This window comes from Vitis riparia, chromosome 7 (genome assembly GCF_004353265.1).
Source record: "Vitis riparia cultivar Riparia Gloire de Montpellier isolate 1030 chromosome 7, EGFV_Vit.rip_1.0, whole genome shotgun sequence".
NCBI lineage: Eukaryota > Viridiplantae > Streptophyta > Magnoliopsida > Vitales > Vitaceae > Vitis > Vitis riparia.
The window spans coordinates 23,432,747-23,452,920 of NC_048437.1; the positions used below are offsets into that span (position 1 = coordinate 23,432,747).

The window sequence follows — 20,174 nt, forward strand, 5'->3', positions numbered from 1 at the left end:
ACGAACCATCACTAGATTACCTTCTTGAAACTGAATATATCTTCGATGTGCATCTGCTGCCTCTTTATAGTTCTCATTGCTGATTTTGATTTTTTCTCGTACCTTTTCATGTATATCTCGTATATGACGTGCAAATGCATCACCATCTTGGCTAGTGCAGACAGAAGTAGGTAATGGTATAAGATCAACAGGTTGCTTAGGTTTCAGCCCATATGCTACTTCAAAAGGTGAGTACCCAATAGTACGATTAGTGGAGCTATTGAAAGCAAATTCGGCTTGTGGTAAGACATTATCCCAATTTCTCAACTGATCTCTCACAATGCATCTCAAAAGATTACCAAGACTGCGATTGACAACTTCTGGTTGTCCATCAGTTTGAGGATGAAAAGAACTTGAAAATTTTAATTGAGTACCTAGCTTGGCCCACAAGGTTTTCCAAAAATAGCTCATAAACTTGACATCGCGATCAGAAACAATGGATTGTGGTAATCCATGCAATCGAACTACTTCTTTAAAGAATAAGGCAGCAACATAAGAAGCATCTGAAGCCTTCTTACATGGGATAAAATGTGCATTTTGGAAAATCTATCAACCACAACAAATATAGAATCAAAGCCCCGTTGTGTCCTTGGTAATCCAAGTACAAAATCCATGCTCAAGTCTTCCAAGGTTTGGAAGGAATTGGTAATGGCGTATATAACCCCGTATTTTGCTTTGAACCTTTTCCTACTTGACATGCTCGACATTGTTTGATAATCTTCCAAACATCCTTCTTTAAACTAGGCCAAAAGAAGCGATCTTCCACCAAAGCAATGGTCTTATCTCGTCCAAAATGTCCACCATTCCGGCCTCCATGAAGTTCCCATATGACATGATCACGTAGAGAAGTCCTTGGTAAGCATAAATGATTTTTATAAAACAAGTACCCTTCTAAAATCTGGAAATCAATACATGTTGCTTTTGAACCACTCAAAAGAGAGGAATAAACATCTCCAAAATCAACATCATTGTCATAGCAATGCTTTAATTCTTCAAATCCAATTGTAGTGGTTGACATGTTTACTAAGAGAAGGGCCTTCCTACTAAGGGTATCAACTACTTTATTTTCAATTCCTGCACAATGCTTTAAATTAAAGGTAAACAATTGAAGAAAACTACTCCATTTTGCATGTCGAGAGTTAAGCTTCTTTTGAGAATTAAGATATCGCAAGGCTTTCATGATCTGAATACAAAACAAATTCTTGTAACTGAGATAATGTTGCCAATGCCTAATTGCTTGCACCACCGCATAGAATTCAAGATCATATGTGGAGTATTTTTTCTTTGCCCCATTGTGCTTCTCACTAAAGAAAGTCACAGGATGTCCCTCTTAGCTAAGAACTGCTCCAATTCCCACATGGGAAGCATCACAGGCCACCTCAAATACCTTCTCAAAGTCTGGTAGGCGTAAGATAGGAGGGTTCACCATTTTGGATTTGATTTCTTCAAATGCCTTGTTGGCCGCCTTGGTCCAAATAAATAAACCAGGTTTCATGCATTCAGTAATTGGGGTCATAATAGAGCTGAAATTTCGAAGTCGATAGAATGTAGCCATTCCATGGAAGCTTCGCACCTCATGGATATTTGTTGGTACTGGCCAATCAACAATAGCTTTGATCTTCTCCGGATCTGTTTCAACACCCTTAGAAGACACAACAAAGCCAAGAAATACAACACTAGGGCTCATGAAAGTACATTTTTTCAATTAATGTAAACTTTTCACCCCTAAGAGTGCGCATTACTTGCTTCAAGTGTTCCTCATGATCTTCAACAAGATCGACTATAGATAAGAATATCATCAAAATAGACAACCAACAACCGTCAATAAAAGGTTTTAATACCTGCGTCATAATCACATGAAGGTACTTGGAGCATTGGTTAGTCCAAACGGCATGACTAACCACTCATACAATCCATCCTTAGTTTTGAAAGATGTCTTCCATTCATCCCCTGGTCTAATACGTATTTGATGATATCCACTTCTTAGATCAATCTTTGAGAAGATTACTGATCCAACCATCATATCTAGCATGTCATCAAGTCTTGGAATTGGAAATCGATACTTGATTGTGATTTTGTTGATTGCACGACTATCCACACACATCCGCCATGATCCATCCTTCTTTGGTGTTAGTAGGGCAGGAACTCCACAAGGACTTAGGCTTTCACGAATAAAGCCTTTAGTAAGTAATTCATCAACTTGCCTTTTCAATTCAGCATGCTCTGTTGGATTCATTCTGTAGGCTGGTAAATTTGGTAATGATGCACCAGGAATCAAATCAATGGCATGTTGTATGTCACGCATAGGAGGGAGTTCATTAGGTAACTCTGCAGGCCACAAGTCAGAAAAGTCATCAAGGATTTTACGTGCGTTTGCTGGATATTCCTTGTCTTGCTCTTTAAATTCTTCCACTTTCCGAGCCATTAAAGCAAAAATAACTTTAGTTTCCTTGCTCTCATTTTCAAATTGACACATAGTAAGTACCTTTTTTGGTTGTGCATTCTCATCTGACTTCTTAATTGGAGGGACTTCTTTCATTGGACGAAGGATCTTCTTACGTCCGTTGTGTATGAGAGCATATGTATTTTCATAGCCGTCATGTTGAACTTTTCTATCAAAGAGCCAAGGTCTTCCAAGTAAAATATGACTTACTTTAATGGGTAAGACCTCACACCATACAGACTCTTCAAAGTCCTTACCAAAAAGGAATGTCACTAAACAACGAAAACTTACCGGGATAGAGGTGTCATTAACCCATGCTACTCTGAATGGATTTGGATGTCTCTCTGTTTTAAGGTTTAGCTTCTCAACAAGTTCTTGTGAAGCTATGTTCAAACTGCTACCTCCATCAATGATCATGGTGCATAATCTCCCTTGGCAAGAAATACGTGTTTGGAAAATGCTAGTACGCCGCCAATCTTCTTCTCCTTTTACTTTTGGAACGGTTAATAAAGGTCGTACTACAAGACTATGTCCTTCCGTCATACCATCATAGTAGTCAAATTCTTCACTAACTTCATCTTCATTGTAGGTCTCTTCTTCCTTTGGGTAACTTTCCAATTCAGATTCTGGTTCTTCAACACAAAAGTGTAAACTTTTGGTTGGGCATACAACAGCATAATGACCATGCCCACCACACTTAAAGCATAAAGGAGTCACGTCTACTTTTCTATCTCCATTACTCGTTGAATTTTGCCCCTTATTACCATTCTTATAAGCCACATTCGAAGTTTGTTGAGTGTTGCCCCCACCATTCACATGATTAGGAGTTCTGAAGTTTGATGTGCTTAAAGGTTTGCTTGCTGTCCTGTTGGAGAAAGTGCTCCCAATTTGTGAACTTGGACGCCTGGAAACCCGGAATTTGAGGCCTTCTTCTATTTTGAGGGCTAGTTGATAAACGTCATCTACGGTATAAGTGTGTGCAGCTATCATCTCAAGTTGAATCTCCATTCGAAGTCCAGCTTTGTAGCGGGCTGCAAGTTGAGCATCACTTTCCCGCACTTGATTTCGAATGCTCAATTCATGGAATTCTTCTGTATATTCTTCAACGGACTTGGGACCTTGTTTAAGGGAAAACAATTTTGTATACATAAGTTGTTCATAATCAGTTGGGAGAAAGTGCTCCTTCATCTTCAACTTCATCTCGTCCCATGTGTCAATAGGCGGTTGGCCAGTTCTATGAGCTTGATTCTCAATATTATGCCACCATAGACGTGCTGCTCCTTTCAACTTTGCCTTCACAAAACGAACTTTTCTATTTTCGGGCATTGCATACCAATCAAAGTAATCTTCCATTGACATAATCCAATCAAGAAAAGCTGTTGGATTTAGTTTTCCATAAAATTCAGCAACTTCAAGACGTACCTTTTTTGTCACATCATCATCTAGCTCAAAAAGTTTGGCCCTTCTTTGATTCCCCATCATAAAATTGTCTTGTTCTTCGCGTGATCGATTTGGCGATTGTCTAAATTGATGACTTGCGATCTCCTCTTCAATTGGTCGTTTTTCTTGGCTCTTTTCTAATAACTTCATGATCTCATCAAGTTTGCTATTTAGTTGTATTATAGCATCTTGATGGGATTGTTGTGTGGCTGAAATTTCCTCCAAGCGTATTGTAGCGGCATCTTGATTGCTAGAAGTTTTTTTGGAACTCATGCTTGCATAAGTTGCTCCGCTCCTTAATTGCATATGCCTTCAAGCCAAGAATTTTGGCTCTGATACCAAAATTGATGTAGGACAACCCTAGGATGGTTGCCTACACTCAAGGGTAGGTGGGCTAGGGTTTTATTTTTAGGGTGTAAGGAGAGGAACAAGGAATAAACTTTATGGTAGAGAAAATTATAAGATAAGAAATAGAGAGAAAGAAGAAACAATGAAGAAAAGATGGAAAACCTTAGAGTCTCACTAAGGCCTTCTAGGAGTCTCACCTAGAAGAAAATCAATGGAGTCTCACCATTGAGGGTTGCAACCTTGCAATGAAAGAAAGTATAATATTATTCATCAAATTCATTCCTTTGATTTACATTGATTAGCCTATTTATAGGCTTCTCTAAGAAATCCAAAGTCTACTAGGACTCTAATAACCTATCATGACTCAAATTCTAATTATATTATAACTCAACTAGCTAATCCTAATTAGACTCCAACAAATACCAATCCTATTCAATTCTAATTAATATTAATCCTACTTAAAGTTTACTTAGGTCTTCCCTTTCTTCCTTGAATAAACTTTAAAAGGCTTTCCCCCATCACACTCCTATGGAGCAAAACATGAATCTTAATGAAGATGATATTCTTGAGTTTTAAAATCAACGAGGATATCCAAGTCTAGTGGGTAAGATAATTTATTTACTTTTCTTGTTAGTATAGTAATTCGGTTCATAGAAATACCCAAGTAGATTCATTAGGAAGCAGTGTGTAGAATCCTAAGGTATCTCAAAGGTACTATAGGTATGGGAGTACTTTACAAAAGAAGGTCCAACTCCAGTATTGTTTGTTTTTCAGATGTGGACTCGGCGGATCCTCAATTGAGTGAAGTTAAAGTTCCGCTAGTGGATATTGTACCTTTGTTTGTGGTAACTTGGTTACTTGGAGGAGTAAAAAGCATAATATAGTAGCTATATCTAGTGTTGAAGCATAATAAAAGGCCATGACACATATAGTGTGTGAGTTAATGTGGATTCAAAACTAGTTATAGGAGATTGGATTTTCTCTTGGAAGTCTAGAACTAATAACTGTGATAATCAAGTAACTATTCATATCACCAATAACCTGATGTTTCATGAGAGAACCAAGCATATTGAAGTGGATTACAATTTTATCAGAGAATATATCAAGTTTGAAGATCAGATTGGTGATTTCTTTTACTAAAGCTTTAAGGAGAAATCCTTTTTCTATTATGTGTTCCAAGTTAGGTCTTAATAATATACACCCTAACTTGAAGGGGAGTGTTAAAGAATTATTAGTAGTTATTTGATATGGGATAGCTTGTTTGTGTGTGTGTGTGTGTAAAAGTCTATATATGTGCTTTTTTACTCTTTCTTATTGAATAAGACACTTTTTTTTTTTTCTCTCACTCAATAGAATCTAAAAGCCTCACTTATAATTAAGGATTTTACATGGCTTGTGCTAATAAGAAGATCAATATCAACATTATGTATCAGGGTGAGGAGGTCTTAAAATTCTTTCAACTCGAAGTACTATGTTATTTTTTTTTTATAAGTAAGCGTAGAATATATTATCAGGAGGCAAAATAGCCGCAAAACATACAGAGAGTATACGAGGCAACTCGAAGTACTATGTTATGTGCTTAGAGAGTAGTGAATCGATCATATTTCTTCATAACCCTATAGTCTTAAGACTTTGGCATAGATTGTTTGGTCTTGCCAAAATTGTTTAGGTGCCTCTTGGAGGCATAGCAAATATGTTAGTAATCTCTTTTGAAGGATTTGATAGTTATTTTAAAGGTAGGGGTTTTTTAGCAGTTGACTATCCTATCCTTGATTTTGTTTTTATAGTTGGAAAGAAATGCTAGGATCTTTGATGATAGATGGAGATCCGTAGAGACCATTTGGGAATGGGTTTACTTCTCTTATTTTTTTGGCCTTGATCATTAATTATTTTAAGAATACTCCTTTGGATCTTTTATTGTTAGATTGGAAATATGTTTGCCACGTTAAGAGATCACAAAGAATAACGATTTAACTCCTCTAATAGGCTCGATAAACTTGAATTTTGATGAGTGTTCTTTAGGTTATTTTGGACAATTAGTTATTGGAGGATGATTAGAGATCACTAGATACAATACCCAAAGCTTACTTTAAACTTGCTAGAGTGGGTTTAGTTATTAAGGCAAAGATATTAGATTACTAGAGGGCTTAACGTAGGCTACAACTTAATGTCTATCCAACCTAAATGTAGAAGGAGATTCTATTGTTGTTATCTCCTTAGTGTCTAATAGGGGGAGAGGCTCATGAAAGTTTGATAGTTGGCTTCACAAAATTCTATATATTGCTAGATGCTCCTGTTGAGCTGTAAATAAAATAGGAGAATTATTTTCCTATTATGTTAGTTTTCTATTTCTGTAAATAGATAGTTTTGTTAGTTTCCTATTTCTGTAAATAGATAGTTTTATGATTTAAGAATAAGTTAGTTTAGGAATAAGTTAGTTTCCTAATATGTCTCTTGTTTCCTATTTCTTCTCTTGTAATCTCCTATATAAACTATGTGTATAATCAATCTAATAGTCAGAATTTATTATTTTTCATCTCATATTTCGTGTCATGGTATCAGAGCTGTAGGTTTTTAAGACCTGGGCATCGTTCTAGCCTTCATCGCAATTTTTCTGGCCTTCATAGCTGGATTTTTTTTTTATTCACTTGTTCTTTTACTAGCCTTCATTGCTGCTGATTTTTTTTGTTTCGCGATCTGCCTTAATTTCAAGAGATCAGGTTTTTTCGTGGAAGATGTTGGAAAATTCAGGTACACCTTCACTCTCTTTTTACATAAATGCCTCACACAGAGTTTATGATGACTCTTGGATAATAGACTCCGGTGCCACAGACCATATGACCTCCAAATCTCAACTTTTCAATACCTACACCCCAAGCCCAAGTAACAAGAAAATTGTAGTGGCCAATAGCTCTTTAGCTACCGTTGTAGGTTTCGGAGACATATACATCACACCTACCCTTATTCTTAAAAATGTCCTCCATGTACCAAAATTGTCGGCCAACCTTGTTTCCATTCAAAAGCTTACCTATAATCTTAAATGTTATGCTATTTTTTTCCCTTCTTATTGTGTTATTCAAGAACAAGGCTCGAGGAGGAGGATTGGACTTGCTAAGGAAAGGAGTGGTCTTTACCACCTTGAATAATCTCATAAAACTAGTAATAATTTGTCGTTGTCTTTTCTCAGTTCCTCAAATAAAGATACCATTTGGTTGTATCACCTACATCTAGGTCATCCATCTTTTAGGGTTTTAAAGGTCATGTTTCCTCATTTGTTCCAAAGATTAGATATTTCTGAGTTTCATTGCGAAACTTGTGAATTGGAAAAACATACTCGTGTATCTTTTCCTATTAGCAATAAAAGAAGTTCTCATCCTTTTCATTTGATTCATAGTGACATATGGGGTCCTTTGACTATACCTAATGTTTATGGGGCTCGTTGGTTTGTATCCTTAATTGATGACTACACTCAGGTTACATGGATCTTTCTTCTTAAACAAAAATCTGATGTTAACATTGTTATACCTAATTTCCACTCAATGGTTCAAAACTAATTTGGGGTTAAAATAAAAAGCTTTAGGACAAGCAATGCTAGAGATTACTTCAACTAGACTTTGTCACCCTATTTTCAATCACAAGGCATTCTCCATGATTCATCATGTGTTAACACACCCCAACAAAATGGGGTAACCGAAAGGAAAAATGGGCATTTACTCAACACAACCCGAGCCTTACTCTTTCAAGGGAATGTTCCTAAGTCCTAATGGGGAGAAGCTGTTCTTACTGTCACATCCATGATAAATGGAATTCCCTCACGAGTGTTAGACAACAAAAGCCCTGTAGAGATACTTAAGAGTTTCTATCCACACTTCATAACCTCAAATTGGCTCACTCCTAGGGTATTTGGGTGCACTGCATTTCTTCATGTCCACAGCCAATATAGAGATAAGCTAGACCCTCGAGCCATAAAATGCGTCTTCCTTGGTTACTGATCCACTCAAAAAGGATACAAGTGTTACAATCCCTCAGCCAGAAAATTTTACATCTCTGCAGATATCACCTTCACAGAAAATAAACATTTTTTCCCCAAGTCCTTTCTTCAAGGGGATATTTCAATGATGGAAGATAGTCCTTATGAGTCCTTTGAACCTCTTGACCTTCCTCATGTCTCAACCCATGGTGATTAAGAACCTGAGTCATCCCCTGTTCCAGCCAGTGTCATTCACAATTTTCCAAAGGTTCCTCAAGTGTATTCAAGGGAAAAGGCCATTCCAAAACAAAAGCAGGTCCAAGAATCCAACTCAGACCTTGGGAATGAAATCACGGTAAGATCAGACCCACCTTTACATACACAACCTGGTGAAACTTCCACTGACTCAACAGACAACCTAAACCTAGACCTTCTTATTGCTGTTAAAAAATGCACCAGAGAATCCACTAACCAACCACTCTATCCACTATCACACTATGTGTCTCTTAAGCACCTATCACCAGCCCACAAGAATTTTATTGTGAGTCTAAACACCACTATCATCCCTAACATTGTTTTTGAGGCATTGACAAAAAGGGAATGGAAGGATGCTATGAGAGAGGAGATGAGTGCATTAGAAAAAAATAAAACATAGGAGATTGTTGAAAGACCAAGAGGGAAAAACATTGTTGATTGCAAGTGGATTTTCACACTGAAATATAAGGCTGATGGATCTTTTAAGAGACATAAAGCAAGATTGGTAGCCAAATGGTACACTCAAACTTATGGAGTTGATTATCAAGAGACTTTTGCTCCAGTTGCAAAAATGAATACTGTAAGAATCCTGTTGTCACTGGCTGCCCACTACAATTGGCAACTTCTACAGTATGATGTTAAGAATGCATTTCTCCATGATGATTTAGATGAAGAGATTTACATGAACATCCCATCGGGATTTGAGGGAAACACAGGTAACAAGGTGTGCAAGCTGAAAAAGGCCTTTTATGGGCTAAACCAATCTCCTAGGGCTTGGTTTGGGAGATTTGCAATGGTCATGAAAGAGTTTGGATACAAACAAAGCCAAGGTGACCACACTCTCTTCATTAAGCACTCGGCTTCAGGGAGAGTAACTGCTCTTCTAGTCTATGTTGATGACATCATAGTGACTGGAAATGATGAGAGAGAAAAACATGAATTGAAGCAAAGATTAGCAACAGAGTTTGAGATAAAGGAACTAGGGAAACTGAAGTACTTCTTCGGTATTGAGGTGGCATATTCCACACAAGGGATCTTCATCTCTCAACAAAAGTATGTGACTGATTTATTGGCAGAAACAGGGAAGATTGGGTGTAAACCAGTCTCTACCCCAATGGATCCAAACCATAAGTTGGGAGAAGCTAAAGAAGAACCAGTGGTGGATAAAAGAATGTACCAGAGGCTGGTTGGTAGGCTCATATACCTTGCTCACACTCGGCTAGACATCGCCTACTCGGTGAGCGTGATCAGTCAATTCATGCATGATCCAAGAGAACCTCATCTTCAAGCTGCTTACAAGGTGCTGCATTACTTGAAAGGCAACCCTGAGAAAGGAATTTTGTTCAAGAAGAACAATACTCTTGCTCTAGAAGCATACACCGACGTTGACTATGCAGGTTCCCAAGTGGATCAAAGATCGACTACAGGGTATTGTACTTTTCTTGGAGGTAATCTAGTAACATGGAGAAGTAAAAAGCAGAATGTGATAGCAAGGTGCAGAATCAGAGTTTAAGGCCATTGCTCAGGGTTGTGTGAACTACTTTGGCTGAAGATTATTCTAGATGATTTGAGAATCAAGTGGGATGGTCCTATGAAGCTCTATTGTGACAACAAGTCAGCTATCAATATTGCTCATAACCTTATACAACACGATAGGACAAAACATATTGAGATTGATAGGCATTTCATCAAAGAAAAATTGGAGGAAGGAGTAGTGTGCAAAGTTTTTAAAGGCGAAAGCGTAAGGCGAGGTGTTTTTGTGTTCGTGAGGCGAGGCGTTGAGGCGTAAGCTTTTTGAGCCTCACATTATATAATTAATTAATATTTTAAAATATATAAAATAAAATAACATAAATAAAAACATGAAAACAATTCATTAGAATCATAAAAAAAAACATACTAGTTCCTTACTTTCACAAAAAACCATAACAAATTCATAAAATAGATTATAGATTCAACTATACTAATAGTTTCAAACTTTAACAAAAAGCCATAACTAAGTCATGAAATAGAAAATAGAGTCAACCATAATAATAGTTCTAAACTTTTACAAAAAATCCATAACTAAGTCATGAAATAACAACTAGAGTAAATTGTTTCAACTTAAATCCTCCTCTCCAAGGTCATCATCATCCTCATCCAATGTATCAATAGTAGGAAAATGTCCACTATCATGTATCCCCATTTCATCTAAATCTTCATTTTCATCAATTGGTGTCAAATTCAATTCCTTCTCTTTGCCTTTGCCTCCACTTGTACCTAGCATAAAGTATTAATTATGTGTAAATATTAAAAGTTTTTTTTTATTAAATTTAATCAAATTTATGATTTCAATTTTTGAGTACTTACTTGGTACTTCATTATGTTTCCTTTTGTAGGAATGTGAAGAAACCATATGATCCGATGATGTTTGCGTCTCTTAGGAGTTGGATGACACAACTCTAATGGCATCAACATTGAATAATTCATTATCTTGAAGCCAACAAAGATCAAGGGGGAGGAGGGGATCTTCTTTCTCCACAATCCATTCATCATCGGAATCAATCTCCTCTACCAAGATTGGATCAACATTTTGTTTTCTTTGTAGACTTTGCTCTCTCAATCTAGTGTTGTACCTTACATACACTAGAGCATTCAACTTTTGATGTTCAAGTCTATTTCTTTTTTTTGTATGGATCTACAAATAATAAAAGAAACAATTTTATGTGTTAAAATGAAATAAAGTTCTCTAACATTGAAATAGAAATATATGTATAAAAATTTACAAAAATAGAAGTATTACCGATTCAAATGTGCTCCAATTTCTTTCACATCCCGAAGCACTACAAGTAAGGTTAAGGACTCAAATAGCAAACTTTTGCAACTCCGGTGTTGAACCCCCAAAATGCATCCACCAACTTGTAGGACTTCTTAATGTTCGAGAATCAATTGTAATACGACTCCCAAATTCACCCATTGCTTGGTCATATGAGTCCAACTGAATGTCAGCTTTTAAACGTTCTTGATAATCCAACATCCTATCCATGCATTCAAATAATCCCTTCCTCACCTCATCAACATTAGAGAACTTATCTCCATACCACAATTGAGGATTAAGATAATAGCCTACTGCACGTAAAGGTCGATGAAGTTGCGGAGTCCATCTTGCATCAATTTTTCTCCAAATAGGGCCATATTTTCTCTCCATGCCCCGACAATTAAATGCAATCTTCTCCTTAGCTGAATCCATCAACTCATAAATATAACCCATGGCTGGTCTTTCCTCTGAATCAACCTCTCTCAAAACACTAACTAATGGAACAGTGGTCTTTATGCAAAAAGCAACATGAGGCCAAAAATTTGGATCAAACAACACTGTACTTCGAGTTTTCACACCTTCTACCTTTTTAGCCCATGTGCTTGAACACCATTTTTCTGAGGAGAACATTGCTATAAGAGCTTGCTTTTGCTTATAAAGACTTTGGAGAGTAAGAAATGCAGTAGCAAACCGTGTAATTGCTGGACGAATAAGTTCATGATTTTTTGTTAATGTTCTCATCAAGCTAAGAACCCAAGTATACCCATATATAAACTTCACAACTTGCCTAGCTCGAGAAAGTGTAGTAGCATGAACATTTAGCTTTCCAATATCCTCCAACATCAAATCAATGCAATGAGTAGCACAAGGAGTCCACCACAATCTACTCCTTTTTTCCATAAGCCTCATTCCATCATTCACATAATTAGAGGCATTATCAGTGATGACTTGCACAACATTCTCCTCTCCAATTTCTTCAACCACCTCATCAAGATATTTGAACATCAATTCCCCATTTTTTATTGTATCAGAAGCATCAATTGATTTCATAAACCAAGTGCCAGCAGGACTATTCACCAAAAAATTGATAAGACACCTACTTTTTCCATCTGTCCAACCATCTGACATAATTGAACATCCATATCGTTTCCAAGCTTTTTTGTGATCTTCCATAATGATACTTAGGTCATTCACCTCTTCTTTAAGAATTCATGTCCTCAATTCGTGCATGGATGGAGGCTTAAACCCGGGCCCAAAGTTTGCAACAACATCTATCATAGGAAACCAATAAGGATCATTCACAGTGTTGAATGGAAGACCTTTTGAATACATAAACCTACCAATTTTTCTACACACTTCCTTCCTTTCTTCTTGCTTCCACTTTGAATTCAAAGTACTTTGTCTAGGTTGTGAAGTGGTAAATTTATCCATGGGTCCCCTAGGAATAGGTTCCCCACTCCCACTTACACTCCCACTCCCACTCCCTAATGTCCCTATTGTTTTAGACAAGGCACTTTCATGCATTGAAGTTGGACCCATACCAATTTCTTGGAGCAATTCATTTCTCTTCGTTTTTTGATCCTTAAAATTAGCCAATGCCTCTTTACATTCCAATCTAGCATCTTCACTAACTTTGTTGCATGAGTTCCGGCTAAGTGATGCTTTAGTCTATTCACCCCTCCCGTACATCTTTGATTGCAAAATTTACATCTTAAATATTGCTCTCCATAAACTTCCATCACATACTTCCACACAAAATCCTTTCTTGAATTTTTCGAATCAGAGGAACTCATTCTAAAAAAAATCACCAATAATAATATTCAAATTTCCATAAAACAATATAATTGACTAAAAAATAATAACAAAGCACAATTGAAAGAAATTTAAAACTGAAATACAAAATTTAATTGGTTTAAATTAAAAAAAATCAATTTTTTTTAAAGGAGTTTAAAAATTATACACATAAATTTTAATTGGAATTTAATAATGAAATAAAGAAAATTGAGGTGAAAATTAAAATTAAACAAGAAATAAAAAATTCAAAATTCACAAATAATTATCTTTTATATAATTTTAATTATATTTGTTTGTTGATACTATAAGCAAACATATAAAAAACTTCAAAAAAAAATCTTATTAACAAAAGGCACATTTGATTTGATAATTTAAAAAAAAAAAAAGATGAAAAGCCTACTGGGAGAGAGAGAAAAGTGTGGACTGGAAGTGTGGGCTGTGGACTGCCGAGAGAGAATTTAAATAGATATACTGTAAGAGAGAGAAAAAAGGGTTTAAAATTTAAATAGATATACATAACTGATTTGATAAAAAAAAAAAAAATTGGATGAAGAGCCGACGAAGCCCGTATGGATTGCAGAGAGAGAAACGAAGAGGGAGAAACCATGGAAGAGGGAGTTCGCAACATACCTGGAGATGAACGAGAGGGATCACCACTAGAGAAGATGCATTGCGATTGGTTGCCGCCGAGGGTGAGCACTCCGCTTGAGTCGTTGGAGGTAGGGTTTCGTTTTGGGTTTGTTTTCAATCGGGACTAGGGTTTTAGGGATTACTTAGGGTTTTTTTTTAAATCTCTGTTCATTGCCACATCAGATCCGACGAAGCATACGCCTTCTTCTTGGAGCGTGAAAGGCGCGATCAAAGCACGCCTCAATCACGCCTCACCGGAAAAGCGTACGCCTTTCACGTGTTTCGTTTTATTTTTAACGCCTCAACGCGTTTTCGCTGCGCCTCGCCTCAAGGCGCGCCCCACAAACGCCTTTAAAAACATTGGCAATGTGTATGTCCTATGTTCCATCAAAACATCAATTAGCTGATATCCTAACAAAAAGGCTGAACAGTTCAATGTTTCACAATCTTGTATTCAAGCTGGGAATGAAAGACATCTATTCCTCAGCTTGAGGGGGAGTGTTGAGCTGTAAATAAAATAGGAGAATTATTTTCCTATTATGTTAGTTTCCTATTTCTGTAAATAGATAGCTTTGTTAGTTTCCTATTTCTGTAAATAGATAGTTTTATTAGTTTCTTATTTCTGTAAATAGATAGTTTTATGATTTAGGAATAAGTTAGTTTCCTATTATGTCTCTTGTTTCCTATTTCTTCTCTTGTAATCTCTTATATAAACTGTGTGTATAATCAATCTAATAGTCATAATTTATTATTTTTCATCCCATATTTCGTGTTAGCTCCTTCTCTTGGGTTCCTCGCTCAACTAAATAAGTTGTAGACTAGTTAGTCAATCAAGGAGCAAAGCACTTAGTTTTTAGGTTCTTTTGTTGAGCACTTTTTCCTAAGTATATAGAGCTTTTACAATATGAGCACATTGCTTTTCTACCTAAATTTGTGCAAATAGTTGTAGTTTTTTGTGAAGCAATATACATTTATTTCACCTTCAGATCATCAATTGTATATCTTGGAAGGATTGATTGTCCTTCTTTGTATTTACCATTCAATAAGATGAATATATTTGTTTCTAATAAAAAATAAATAAATAGAAAGCAATAAATTAAACCAATACCCATATATCCACCTAGACTAGGCATATAATGATAAAATCATTAAAATTATACATATAGGATATGGGAGACCAGCTTCTACAGATATCATCACTGTATTGAGCTGTGTATATATATATATATCATATGAAAATTAAATATGTATACAACCCGGTTCAAGTTTGGGTGATGCCAAGAATTTTTACCTATCAAAAAAAAGAATTAAATATGTGTACAAATAGACGCTTGGCAACAAGGGGAGGGAGGGAGATGTGTTTGTGGTGTGGGGGGTGAGAAGGAGGGGAGATCCCATATATACAAGACATATTTAAGGCACACTAAGGCTAAAAGAAACAAAACTACTAAATTAGAACCAACCTATCTAACCATACCCATGCTAACTTACATTTCCCACAAATTGTTGGACCAGAAGCCAAGGATTTAATGAACAACAGTTTTGCTGTCATTTCCAATTTCAAATTTCCTATACCCCTCTTTCCAAACATTCCAAAACCAAAATAAAGGGGGACATCCTTCAAGCTAGTTTTGCCCTTGAGGCTTAGCTCAAATGGTAAAGAGTTAGGGATGGTTTGTGGGAGGTTCCTGGTTCAAGTCCCAATGGGGATAAAAATTTACTCATAAGGAAAAAAAAACCCTTCCAGCTAGCTGGCAGGTCTGACCCACAAAGTTACCATGCATGCTGAGGAAAACTACTTTAACTGCACAGGAGGAACCCAAGCATCTCAAACAGGGAAAACACCAAGGACCACAAACTGGCAACCCACTCACAATGTATTAAGATGTGATCTGCAGACTCCTTATGTTTACAAAGACAACACTATTCAACCAGAGACTAACCTCATCCCATAAGTTGGTCAGCATTATAATTTTCTCCCCTGTTCAAACAGAAAATCTAACCTAAGAAGGCACCATTTCCTAATTTCTTTGGCTGAAAACAAAGGGCTAATATTAATGCTTAAGGAGTCTCTTTTTCTTTCCTTTTTTTTTTCCCGCTTTTTATTTGATATTTTGTTTGTTGGTTGCTTCATTCATACCTAGTGCCTCGTTTTTGTGTCTGTTAGTGAAAACTGAAGCACTGAACTATTATGGGACAGAACTAAAAATAAAATAAAAACAAACAAATTAGGAAGTTACCTTAAAAATGCTGAATAATTTGAAAAGATGCTTTTGTGAAAATCTTCATCAGATGCCTTCTTTAGCTCAACAAGTTCTGAACAGAGCCGCTTAATACCCTAAATAACATCAGGAATTTCACATAGTAATGAGGATGAAAGAATAACCTAAATTTTTTGAGATGGGATTAACACAAAACAATCCAGCAAAACAGGACTATTCAATAGTAAGAATAGGTAGTTCTGCAAGTCTGCCAGACAATACTGAGAAGCTGCAGCTGAACCCCTTATAACTAGTGAACCAAAAACTAACCAATATATGAAACTGTGAATTGTGTTGATATTGGATTATTGAACCACTATTGGAAAATCTGACTTTGTATTGACAAATTACTTGTTCAACCGAGCCAAAAGAAATAAGACACGCAGGGGCATAAGGCATATAAGAGAACACAAATGCTAATTACAACCACTAAAACTAGTAGAAATATTGCTCAGAGCAGGGTGCTTTGAATGGATTTTTCAATTCTGTTGATGTTTCTCTATAGATCTAATTTTGACATGTAAGCCATCAATAGGAATTTCACTTAAGTGCATTTTTCCTAAGGCTGCAATACATGTTGCCATCTGCCCTGCCAATTCTAGAACAACAATTTCATCAATTGAATACAACATACAAGACAGATTCATGACTGGGAGCTGGAAAGTGTTGATGTGTTTCTTTTGAGATTGTAAGAGAGATCGGTAATTAAGGATGGAGAGGATAGGGTAGTCTAAGTGGATTCAAAGAGAGGAAATTTCTCGGTCAAAGCCTTCTCCTCCCTTTTGGCACCAAGGAAGATAAGAGACTTTTCCTGGATCAGTTAGAAAAAAGAGGATGGGCATTGGTATGATAGATGTTATTTGTGTATAGTTGAGGAAGGATTGATTGATCATATCCTTCTTCATTGTGTTAAAACAATGATCTTACAACAGTTGATTTTCTCCTTGTCTGGTACAGTGTAGGTGCTCTCTTCTTCAATAAGAAAAAAGGAGGAAAGGTTCAATCTAAGATAGACACGTAGGTTAAACCAATTCTAGTGGAGTTGACAAATTTCCCCTTGGAAGAATTAAAATTGAACCTCTGAAACTTAGGCATGTCCTAAAATCTTGGTGAAAGGAAGGTCAATCACATTTCATTGAATAAGGGGTGGAAAAATAGCCACAAGGTTAGATGGTAGGGTTCTCCAAACACTGAAAGAAGGGACGATCACCCTCCTAACTTTGGCAATTTGCAACTTGTCTTGAAGACAAGAGAAGCTGCTCAAGTCCCAATAGACGAGATGCTCCTCCATGATAAGAGGACTTAATGAAGGCTCTGACTCTAAGGCTTACAGGATCACTTTTGCTTCCATGGAAACTCCATTCAGTGGTTGCAAGTAAAGAAGTACATGATCGTAACAAAACATACAAAAAATTAAGACAATAAGGATAAAAAATCATGTAGATACGTAACTAGCGGAGCCATAAAAATCTCAACTGAGGCAAAAGATAAAAAGGCGAATATCCAAGACATCACAACTAAGGAGGTGTGATGCACTCCTAAAAATTTCTAAAGAAAAAAAAGTACTACAAGTTGCAACTTGGACATACAAAGAGATGTCTAGTCTCGAGTCTAAGGTCACAGTCCACCACTTGACAGTCGAGCATGGGGCCTGTCCAACCAAACAAGCTCAAATAATGCTTTTAATCACAACTCAGCTCCCAAATTGAGGCAGAAATCGACAAGCTGATTGAGGCTGACTTTATTAGATAGGTAAAGTATCCCACAAGGGATTGCAAACATTGTCCTCATCAATAAAAAGAATGGGCAAATCTGTGTTTGAGTAGGTTTTCATAATCTAAACAATGCGTGCTTCATGAATGGATCATCAAGGTAAGCTATATTTGAAAGACATAGAAGGATGAAGAGTTCACTTCATTTCAAACACTCAAGGACATTTACTGCTACAAAATACTGTCTTTTGGATTAAAGAAAGTAAAGGCAAATTACCAATGCATCATCATACAAAGGATCTTCGAGACATGCTTCATAAAAATGTTGAGTACTGTGTTGACTGTTTGTTAGTAAAGTCCAAACAGAGAACAGACCCTCTACAATCACATGCACGGATTGCAACTACATGTAGGAGTTTGTAGACAAAAATGCGGTGAGCCTCACACTCTACACGTGTTAGCCAGCTCGTAAGTCTCGTGAGTTGTCCAAGTGATGCGTGATAAAATTGTGAAAGACTACAAAATTATGTCTTACAAACAAAAAATTAAAGAAAAACTCAAAAGGCAAATCAAATAAAACCAAATTGAAATCAAAAGAGAGTTCTTATTGGCAGATTTCATTAATAAGGCACATTGTCAAAATCAGAATCAAACCCTCGCAGAAGATTGCAGCCACGCTTTTTTTTTTGGAAAATAAAAACAATAAATTTGATTTTTGTTATAATTTGCAGAAACAGGAAAATTTGTGAGTACTCATACTTTCAAATGACAGGGCCTTCTACCACCTCTTTCAACAAGTAAGAACATAATAAAACTCAAAAGTTTCTTTACGTTTCTTTCCCTTTCCTCCGTTTTTCGCGGAAACCAAACGCATACCTACAAAATTTCAAGAAAAAAGATATTTACCTTCCCAGTCATGGATTCAACCTCGAGCTCATCGTCACCGTCACTGGACACCGACGAACTCTCCGAACTGGTCCCGCCGTCCATCGAATCTCCCGTTTCCTTATGATCTCTGAAACGAAATTTTAAAGACGAAGATGACTTCATCGAAACTTTTCCCCAATCAAACGAAACCAAAACATTCCATGGATATTCGAATGCGAAAACGCGTGAAATCTCGTCGTTTGTCTCATCATTACGAAGTCGTTTTCTTTCATTGTCGGCGAGCTTCGGTAGCTCCGTTCACCAATGCGGTGAAAACACTACCAGTGTTTTTGTTCTTTTGTTTCTGTTTTTTGGGCGCCTTTTCCATGTTGCCGAGCCAAAACGGCCTACATTTGACTGTCACATCTTGTTGACATCAAAACGGTGCCGTTTTTCTTAACCCCATGTCTTCCAAACAAATCGGGAAAGCCTTTACACGAATCACACCCACTAATTTTGCCCTTTTCACTCTTCCAGAAATTACGATTTCAATATTAAAAAATTAAATATAACAAAAACTAATTAAAAATTTTAAATATTTTTAAATTATTAAATTTTTATATAAAAAATAAAAGATATATTCAATTCTCATAAAATATTAAGAAAATAAAATAAATGTGTTAAAAAAAATAATTTTCTCATGTTTAGTTTTACTATAAAAAATATATTAAAAAAATTAAATATAATTAAATTTTATTCAAAATTTATATATTTTTAAATTATTTAATATTTAAGAAAAATAATTTATTAAATTTAAATATTTTTTATTCCATTTTTTATTTTTTCTTAATTTTTTTTGAAACCAAACATAACATAATTAAAATAAATTTAAAATAATTTAATATATTTTATTTAAATGACTTTCTTTTTTTTTTTCTTCTTAATAGGATGACGTAATTTTTAAATGCTATAAAAGCTTTATTTAATAAAAAAAATTCTATATAAATTAAAATAAATTTCTACAACAAGTAATATTTATTTATTTAAATTCATAAACTCTTTAAATAAAATTACTCAAAAGAATTCTGAAGTTTGCTATTGAAATTGAAAATAACATTCTTACTTCTTAGAAATGGAATCAAAAAGTAAAAATATAAAATCTAAAAGGTTATTTCAACCCCTTTAGGTCTTTCTTTTTCAATGTCCACTTCAATTGAGACCCACAATAAAAGTGGATTTACTTTATTTCAAAATACATTTATGAAATAAAAAGGTGTTTTTTGAAAAAAAAATTAAATGCATTATAATAATTTTAGAATATGTTTTATAAATATTAAAAAAAATGCTATTAAAAGTTTGTTTAATAATAATTTTAGAAAACACTTTAAATATTTTTAATATTTCAAAAAATTTATCATTTAAGTGATAAAAATATTAAAAAAAATTTTTGAAATCAACATTAAATGCACTTTAAATTTAAATCCCTTATAAATATTAATTCATATTTTATTTCTTAAAGCAGAAATACATTGAATTTTTTCAATTTTTTTGGTTAAACTTTCTAACATTTGTACCTAAAATTGAAGCAGCCAAAATAGGAAAAAGACTATTTTACCCT

The 20,174-nt window shown here is 35.4% G+C and overlaps 1 protein-coding gene and 1 long non-coding RNA gene across 2 annotated transcripts in view; both read right to left on the bottom strand.

Moving 5' to 3' along the window:
- The window catches only part of LOC117918404 (exocyst complex component EXO84B-like), a 29,161-nt gene extending 10,252 nt beyond the window's left edge, over nt 1-18,909 (bottom strand). Inside the window, exons 1-2 of the mRNA XM_034835035.1 lie at nt 18,596-18,909; nt 15,957-16,054 (exon numbers count right to left, since the gene is read on the bottom strand). Of these exons, the coding sequence (XP_034690926.1) occupies nt 15,957-16,054; nt 18,596-18,739 (242 nt within the window). The 5' untranslated portion in view covers nt 18,740-18,909. The remainder of the gene's footprint in view (nt 1-15,956; nt 16,055-18,595) is intronic.
- LOC117918406 lies at nt 10,474-11,027 on the bottom strand. Its single transcript, XR_004651852.1, has 2 exons — nt 10,845-11,027; nt 10,474-10,754 (listed from the first exon to the last, which is right to left on the bottom strand). It is a non-coding gene; the product is annotated as an uncharacterized LOC117918406 (long non-coding RNA).
- Nucleotides 18,910-20,174: the final 1,265 nt, after the last annotated feature.